This window comes from Oreochromis aureus, linkage group 7 (genome assembly GCF_013358895.1).
Source record: "Oreochromis aureus strain Israel breed Guangdong linkage group 7, ZZ_aureus, whole genome shotgun sequence".
Classification (NCBI taxonomy): Eukaryota; Metazoa; Chordata; class Actinopteri; order Cichliformes; family Cichlidae; genus Oreochromis; species Oreochromis aureus.
This window is the reverse complement of record NC_052948.1, coordinates 26,702,849-26,712,583: the sequence shown is the minus strand read 5'-3', so window position 1 is coordinate 26,712,583 and position 9,735 is coordinate 26,702,849. Positions and strand designations below refer to the sequence as shown.

The window sequence follows — 9,735 nt, the reverse complement described above, 5'->3', positions numbered from 1 at the left end:
CAGAACACTTGAAGAACCATTTTCCTGAATATTACATTTTCAGAATGACCAATATATTCTTTGTTAGGATCCTGGTTAATGTTATGTATTTCTTCAGCCTAGGGGATGTAAGTTCAAATGTTCACTGTCCTGCAGGCCAATAAAATAAAATTGTCTGCTTCATCCAGTCTCACAATTACTGTTTGTTAATGATTAATCTCTTAAAAACAACAAGTTTATGATGAGGGTTATTTTTAAAGGCTGTATTTTGTCCTTATAATAAACAAATACATTTTCAGAAACTGGAAGGTACTACATTTCATATAATGTTGCATACATTTGTGCCATACAGTTATTCACTTAATTCTGTTTACAGATGTTGGTGGGCCAAAGAGGCAACAGTTCTTAAAAAACATGCAAGTTACCAAAGTCTACTCCTGTCCTTGACCCTAATCCTAGATGGTTCTTCAATAATATACTGGATGTTAAGAGGTTGATCTGAAGGTTATTTCACAATTAATCAGTCAAACATCTGGTTAAAAATATTTGAAAATAGTGATCCCCATATCCCACATAAAGACATGTGGGAACTAGAATGGGTGAGATCACCCCTGCAAAAATTCACAGAGCAACAGCGTCACATTTCTGTCATCAAAACCTAATCTTGACGTTAATATGTAGAAGTATGTGATTTAATCACACTGATCACATCAAATCTGTTACAGTCCGGGGCTAGTTTGTTAAGCTAGGTTATTTAGCCACTGTTTACAAGGACTAGCTTATTTATTTAGTATAAAGAAAAGCTATTGACATATGTAGTTTGATAATCTTACACTAACTTGGAGACTAGAGCGTCAAAGCAGATTTTTAAGCTATGAAATATTGATAACAGAGCTTGGAAAAACTTTTAAGGTGCAAATTACTGATAACACTTTTTCCCCCTGACATGCATCTAAATAGTGGTAGGAACACAGAATATATTACAGTGCGTGCTTTAAACATTCAAAAAACATCTGTCCACGTAATTCATTAACAAATTATTAAATGGTTAGTATGTCAACTGCCTTAGTGGATTCATGGCATCAATAAAGACTCATACAGAAATACAGAAAAACATAAACCTGCTTTTTCCTGGTCTAAAACCTCCAACCTGAAAAAAATGGTTCTAATGAACAGTTGTGAGTCTTGTCTTTTTTCAAGTTCAGAGTCAAGGTAAATTCATTAGCCTCCAACAAGAAGTAGATGTGTTTTGGCCTCTTCCTCACCCCCCTCATTCCCACCTCAGCACGCTCATATCACTTCACTGGAGAATTTTCTGTTGCGTGTCAGGCAGGTTGAGGGCCACAAGGCCGCCGCACACCAGCGCAGTAAAGGATAGTAGAATAGGGATGGCTTTGGTGATTCCCACACAGCTGGCAAAGATGGAGCTGCCGAGAACAGCAGCCAGTTTACACAGAGCATTCAGCACACCAGAAGCTGTTGCTCTAAGAGAAAAGAGCGACAACAGAATGACATTTTGAAACAGCCTTATTGAAAAGGAAGCTGTCACCAGGACTTTTCATTTCTTAACATTTTACTGTCCAAACAGAAAAAATACGATTTAGTGTTTTTTCAAGACTGCTGTGCAAACTTTTTCACACATAAACAATATTATACATAAATCATCCTAAAAAAAAATAAAGAAATGTGAACAATGATCCAATGATGAATCACATAAATAATAAATAAATACTGAATTACTGATCTATGGTTTAATAGGTGGAGTTCAGGAACTTTTTGATCTCAAAACTTAAAGTTCACATACAGTTTTTAGTTGTAAGTAAAAAAAAATGTGATTAAAAAAAAATTAAAAAACACAGGCTCATTTTAAATCTGATCCCAGCAGCTTATTCGAGAAACGATTGCAAAAAAAGAAGAAATAAAATATAAAAAAAGAAGTCTTTGGAATAACGAAACTTTCAAAATTAAATATTTGAATGTTTTATGTTTACCTACTGAATTTAATATAATGTTTTCAAGTGGTCAGGGATATGTGACATGGGGATATTGTAATCTGTGGTTTTAGGAATGGGAATTTCTCATCAGATGCACTGATCCATATTTTGTTTGTCCCAAAACAATATATATATACATACATATGTATGTATGTATACATACATACACTACCATTTTCACTGGTACCGTATGTATGGTTTTTCTTTTTTTTCATGAGTATTTACATTGTAGGTTTTTACTGAAGACATCAAAACTATGAATGAACACATTATGCATTAAACAAAAAAGTGTAAAATAACTCAAAACATGTTTTACGTGTTTTAGCCACCCTTTGCTTTGATTGCTGCTTTGCACACTCTTGGCATTCTCTCGATGAGCTTCATGAGGTAGTCACTTGAAATGGTTTTCCAACAGTCTTGAAGGGAGTTCCCTGAACCGGCTCCGGGAGTTCCAGGAGCACTTGTTGGCCCTTTTGCCTCCATCTCATCCCAAACCATCTTGATTGCATTTAGGTCAGGTTACTGTGGAGGCCAGGCAGCCTAGCGCAGCACTCCATCGCTCTCCTTCTTGGTCAAATAGCTCTTACTCAGCCTGGAGGTGTGTTTGGGGTCATTGTCCTGTTGGAAAATAAATAATGGTCCAACTAAACGCAAACTGGACGGGATGGATATTCGCTGCAGGATGCTGTGGTAGCCATGTTGGTTCAGTGTGCCTTCAATTTTCAAGAAGTCCCCAACAGTGTCACCAGCAAAGCACCCCCACACCATCACACCTCCTCCTCCATGCTTCACGGTGGCAACCATACATGTAGAGACCATCAGTTCACCTTTTCTGCATCACACAAAGACATGATAAAAGCCTGATTTGTGCAGTCTTTTCTGAACAGTTAAAGTAGAAATGGGTCTGCTACTGGAACTCTGTGTGGCATTTATCTGGACTCTAATCTAAGGTGCTGTTAACTTGCGATTTCTGGGGCTGGTGACTCACATGAATTTATCCTTAGCAGCAGAGGTAACTCAAGAAGTAACATTCAAAGTTTTAGAAATTTTCTGGACCAACTGACCTTCAGTTCTTAAAGTAATGATGGGCTGTCATTTCTCTTTACTTAGCTGTTTGGTTCTTACCATAATATGAATTCTAACAGTTGCCAAATAGGGCTGTCAGCGGTGTACCAATCTGACTTCTGCACAACACAACTGATGGTCCCAAAACCATTAAGAAGGCAAGAAATTCCACAAATGAACATTGACAAGACACAGCTGTGAAGTGAAAACCATTTCAGGTGACTACATCATGAAGCTCTTTGAGAGAAGGCCAAGTTTTTGCAGCGCTGTCAACAGAGCAAAGGGTGGCTACTTTCAGGAATCTAATCTTGCTGCATAATTCCATATATCTTGCTTCATATATTTGATGTCTTCAGTTTTTAACTACAATGTAAAAAGTAGTAAAAATAAAGTAAACCATTAAATGAGAAGGTGTGTCCAAACTTTTTGGGCTGGTAGTGTCAAAAGCTAGACACTTGTAGTGTGTGTCACAGTCTTCACACACACACACACACACACACACACACACACACACACACACACACACACACACACACACACACACACACACACACACGTATATGTGTGTGTATATATAAGAAGAAAAATACTGGTACCTCTTTGAAGCTGGATACAGTTCCACAGTCACCACCTCAATTCCATTCCATGCAGCTGCACTAACACCACAGAACAGACACTGTAGTGCAATGATTGCTGATTGGCTGAAGCTTAGAAACAGGAAAAATGTACAGCCTGCTGAAATCAGCATGGAGCCACCTGAGGAGATCAGAGTTTTTGTAATGAATTCTGTAGAATCTGTATTTTTAATAATTTGCAACATATTTATAGAATGCATTAAGAGTTCATTATAACATAAGTTCTAAAATAATGTAATGTAAAGTTATGGCCTATATAAGATAATCAAATATAGATGTGAAGCTAGGTGAAATTATGTCCAGAAATGTTTGGACAGTGGCACAACATTGCTTCTGAATGCCACTACAGGTATGCAATGAAACAATGAACTGAAATGCAGACTCACAGATTTACACTCCCTGTAAAAAGAAAATACTCTCTTTAAATTTTAAAGTTTAATGTATCAGGATATAATAAAAAACAAGAATCTGGTCCTCAGGAGGTCTTAAAATTGGGTAAACGCAATCTCAGATGACAACTAAAACACATTATTATTACCTTTGTTTAACCTGGAAGCCCCTTTGAAACTCTCAGAAACTTTCAGAAATGCAATAAATACAACACAAAATACAAGCTCTACAACATTAGATACAGTACAAAAATATGAAAGATATACATAGTATTCCTTGACTGCATTCCTAACTCCTTTACAAACAAACTTCCATAATTTACCTATTATCTTTACTCTGCCAATCTTCTCCATGTAGAGAGCTGAAATGATGTTGCCTGGCAGCACTGCCAGACTGCCTAGGAAGCTGACCAGGTAGATGAGGACATCATTCTCCTTAGCAGTATCAAGGTGGCAGCCGTGCTTGTTGTGTTCAAAGGTGGTGTTCTCCATGTTACAGTCAATAAACTTGGCCTCCCACAGGTCTACAGAGAGCAGAAAGGCTATTATATAATATACTTTACTCTTTAGTGTTAATATACTTTAAATGGCTTTTGTGTTTGCAGATGTTTTCTGAACTAAATTACAAGAGCCATTAACTGACACCTCATCATATCTCTAAAAGGTTTATTGACTTGTTTTTGCATTTGAATACTGCTATAAATACAATAAATAAACAAACAAAAAGGGGAAAAACTGTCCATAACTTTGGGATTTATCAGTCATATTAGTAGTCTCAGATACACAGATCTACACTATACAGATATAGGAAAACAGTTTTACGATACACACACACAACCGGTCAAAAGTTTTAGCCATTCTGGGTGTGTCTCGTTGACTAGCAGCTGGTTCATTTGTGCTGCTAGACACTAATGGAGTGCAGTCAGCTTCTTCAGCCGGTAGGCGGGAATCATGTCAGGGCCTGGTGATGTCCAACTGTTTCTTGGATCTCTGCCACTGCGATGGTTACTGGACCCTGTTCAGGGAGGTTGCTATTGTCTGCTCTTAGATCCACTATCCCCAATACTCTTGCAGTGCTCTTCACTTCATACCTTGAGTGTATACCTTGAATAGTTTTGTGGAGAACACCAGGTTTATTCTCCTGCCTTCAGTACCTCTTCAGGCGAGTCTTTGCTTGGCAGTTCACAAGGCCTCAGGTATGGACAGGTTACTTCTTTGGCACCTTCTTCATTGCACCTTTCTGCAGCTCCGATAATTGGCTAACTTCCCTTCGTGCTACCTTGATTTTTTCATCTAGTCTCCTTCTCCATGGAGGGTACTGCGCCTTCTGGCTGTTCATCTTGTAATCAAGCATCTCACTGATTACTGCTGCCATGGTGTAGATCAGCTGATTAGTCTTGATGATGGCCACAGTAGGAATTGTCCATAGTGCTGCATTCACATCATCTAGTAGACCTTCAGAGGGTACTTCACGTAATCTTGGTAACCAGCTGTGGAGGGTCCAGGTTTTAAGCTTCTCCACGATCCTATATTTCAGGTCAATTCCTCTCACACTCAACGATCCTTCTTCCATCGTACTTGGCCCTTGGTACACAATCTCGGGTGGGGGTGATGATGATATCTCCCCCCCTGTCGTCCTGGCTCTCTTTTGCCATAGAATATGTGTTGTACCTCGTCATTTTCTAGCCATGACAACAGTTCCTTCTTCTGAATGTTGGAACACAGAGCTACATACATTCATTCTTTGCATGTTGTTCTGGGGTCTTTTGTGACATCTTGGATAAGTTGTCACTGCGTCCATGGGGTAAATTTCTGTGCCCGGTCACTTCTGGGAATGTTCACCACTGTTCCATGTTTTACAGCGGTGCTCACTGTGATTTGCCAGAGTCCCACAGCTTCAGAAATGGCTTTATAACCTTTTTCTGACTCAGAGATTTAGAGATTTAGAAACTCTATTCTGTGTTTACTTGTATTATCTTTGTCTAATATTTAAATTTGTTTGACAACCTGTGTGACAAACATACACAAAAAATTGAAAATCGGGAAGAGGGCAAACACTGTAGTTATGAACTGCGGCTTGAATGACAGGGACATAGAACCTCAAAGTTTTAATTATTGTAATTCTTGAATACATTTTTGGTGATAAAAGATAAAAAGGTTTAGCTGAAGCCTTTGACTGTTCTCAAACTAATGAAAAATGTGGAACCACATTTCTAAATAAAAATCACTGGAGGCAGACGATTGGAAAGCAGTAGAGTAAACCCTGGTTTAATATTTTCGGAATCACTGGGATTTCTGTCATCCAAAAAACCAATATTGAAATGACAAATTGACTGGTTCTTATATAGCACTTTTCTACTCCATCTGAGCACTCAAAGTGCTTTACACATTTGCCTCATTCAACCACAGAAGCATTTTTTTCTATGCAAGTGCTTTCTATCTAACATTCATACTCTGATGGATGCATCAGAGAGTAACTTAAGGTAAGTTTCTCACCCAACGATATTTGGCATGGAGACTGGAGCAGACAGGGATTGAACCACCAACCTTCCCATTAGTAGGTGACCTGCTGTTCTTCCTGAGCTACAGCCACCCCGAAAGATTAACATTAAACATTACATTAAAAGAAAGAAAATGTAGGTATAACGTTCAATAAAGACACCCTTTATAAAAAGTTAAAGTTCTCTAGTTATTGCATTGACGAACTTGGATGACAGTGCTGCCTATCCACCTGCCCGCCCAGCAGAGTGACGATAATGCCCTATCAGCCTTTCATACCTGAGAGGTAGAAACAACTTGTAGTGACAAATTCTGTTTTTTCTGATTTAACCTCTTATCCATTTTCACTCACATTCACATTAGTTTCTATACCAAAGCTGCAACCCATTCCAACAAATTGTCCCATTCAAACTTACCTGTGTTGTAGAAGACAGTGGAGTGGATGGTGCAGTTCTCAAACACTGTTTCAGAGGACCTGATGTTCTCAAAGTGACAGTCTTCAAACAGAGAGTCTTTAAATTTCACTGACTTCATCTCTATATTGATGAACCTATGAGAATGGGATGGACAAAGAGCCTTTCTCAAATCAAAGCACTGACTTGTGTTCTTGAGTTCAAATTTACCTCAGGAATATAAATTCTTAGAGACAGAAGGGCAATTTCAAAATAAAACAGCAGCTTTCTTGGTAAATGTTACATATCAACACGTCAGCACCTGATTGCACTGAAACAAAATTATCTACAATCAAAAACTCCACTACAGGTATGTTTCCTTAACAGGTACTTAAACGAGGGAGAAGAAACTATTTAAGGGACTCATTTTATCAGTTTCTGTTTAAGCTGAATAACTAAATAACTAAGTGGAATAACTAAAGCAGAGCTTTGTCTCCAGAGGGTCCCTGCATACAGGGTAGTGTTTCTGAAGTTTCGGGAAGTACGAAGTGAGCATACGTTTTATGTGCCTAGTTTTTTAAGTGTGTTGTTTGTAGGTGACAACAATTTAGAAAGTGCTGGAAAAGAGTTTTTAAAGGGATGAAATGATGACCATAAAGTCAATTTTTGAAGAAGACAATATTCACATGGAGAGTAGGTATGGTTTCAAGCAGCATTGTAAATACATAATGCACCATACTAACGTTGTATTTTCCTGCCTAACCCAAATTCATGAGCATCACAGCAAAATTTATTCTAGTTTGCATTTCATCTGTTCCTGTTTCAGGTAGGTCATGACCAGTCATTCCTCAAGCTTTCTCATATTTGAATCAGCAGAAGATAATCATTTAGTTAGAACTTGGCTAAGTTTTTAAAGGATGCTATATAAAGGATGCTCATTAATCTACAAGAACACAAGTACAGGTGAGAATACAGATTGAGAAATGGAAAACATGGACTCTCACTTCTATTGCTATCAGCACAGAATCAGAGTGGACAGTGGGCATAAATCCAAAACTGACACAAGTGGAAGCATGCAAAAGCTTGTTGGAGTGAAAATGGTGGAACAATCTTCATGGCAATACAATATATGGAAAAAGAAGCCCTGTTATAATCATGTGGTTCATGTTAAACTGAAAGTTAAACCCGATTCTGTGCAATTTATTCTAAAAGAGCATAGAAGTTTGTAAAATATATAACAAAATATACATTATATCTGTACTTAAAACTTGAAGATGCATTCCCTTATTTGGGAATGCTAAGGTTCAGCTGTGAACAGTACCTGCACAAGTGTAGAGCTCTAGCTCTAACCCCTATGTTAAAATACCCAGAGTTAGAGTATTAAGTATAGGTGAATATTGGTTTGCTGTTGTTGTTGTTTGTTTTTAATATATATTTGGTAATACGAAAAGACTTAAACTTAATATGCGGTAAGATAGAAAGACTTAAAGTTAAAGGAACTGCTTTTGCTCATGAGTAACTGAACTGGACTTCTTCACAGTGTGCTGTTCAAGTAAATAAATGAATGTTTGCAAAGTAAACTGCAAAGTAAATGTCACAAATCCAAAATACAATGGGCTAATTAAAAATAGTCATCCAAATGACGAGACGTTTCTCCCACTGAAAACGCTACGTCCAGATGAACAGAATCAACCTTTTGAGATTTACTTATCTGGATGATTGAGCATGCATCAAATCAAAATAGTTCTATTTCTTACATCCTATATCCACATTTTACATACATACATCACATAGAAGTTCATGCATTTGGCATATTGGTGAAAACAAATTGCTGCAATATGTTTTGGTAACAGCTGTATTTGAAGCTTTAGCTCAACTTTGAAGACAGATAAAAACATCTGATGCCTGTGGATGTCCTTTTTAATGACTTGCCCTTCACAGTCAGAAGTACAGCCCAAATCACAAATCATATTTGCCCTTAATTTAACCAAAATACATTACATCTCAATCCCTGTCCATTCCTAGCTATTTTTATTCAGTCAAATACCAACTCACCTTTTTCAGTTTTCACCTGTAGAAACTATTTTATGACAAACTGAGCCAGGAATCCAATGGTACAGGAAGGATTCTGTGGTTCTTTAGGCTTATGCCAAGAAAGCATACCAGTAACAAGCCAGAAAAATTTCAAGACTAAATCATATTCTTATATTTATCGCTGTGCAGGAGGATATTAATACTTATCTATCTGAATTATTGTAGGGTCTTTACCTTACAATATAAAGCACCTTGAGGCAACTGTTGTTGTGATTTGGTGTTTAAAAAAAATAAAATTGAACTGAATGTTACTAAATTGATTTGAAAGTGTGTCAAATAAATATCTCAACGAATCACAAGCTGACCCTCATCCTTACTAGCAGAACTAGCTTTTGCCACACTGGTGCTTAAGGTATCCGCTAGATGACATCTGAGTAATAAATGGTGCAGCCAGTAGCATCACTGGTGCAAATGTTAGCTGAAATGGCTGTGTGGCACCCAGAGCAAGCATGGGTTTAAGCACCTAGAGTCGCTGCAGGCTTTGTTGGACAAGTAGACCAAGCTGCTGCAGAGCCTGCTGTCCCGGTTGGGAATGGCAACCTCTCCACCTTCGGTCTCCAAGGTCATAGCAGTAAAAGGTGCTTTGGTTGTTCACTTAGAGTAGAAAAGGGCTATATAAATACCAGTACATTTACCATTTTCAAAGCAGACTGGACTGTGCGTTTTTCGCCCTGCTGAAGGATGCTGC

At 37.9% G+C, this 9,735-nt stretch overlaps 1 protein-coding gene across 1 annotated transcript in view; it reads right to left on the bottom strand.

Annotated features, from left to right (window-relative positions):
* The window catches only part of LOC116331016 (synaptic vesicle glycoprotein 2B-like), a 36,280-nt gene continuing 26,545 nt past the window's right edge, over window positions 1-9,735 (bottom strand). The window contains exons 11-14 of the mRNA XM_031753529.2: window positions 6,978-7,111; window positions 4,386-4,586; window positions 3,635-3,794; window positions 1-1,463 (exon numbers count right to left, since the gene is read on the bottom strand). Coding sequence (XP_031609389.1) covers window positions 1,280-1,463; window positions 3,635-3,794; window positions 4,386-4,586; window positions 6,978-7,111 — 679 coding nt within the window. The 3' untranslated portion in view covers window positions 1-1,279. The remainder of the gene's footprint in view (window positions 1,464-3,634; window positions 3,795-4,385; window positions 4,587-6,977; window positions 7,112-9,735) is intronic.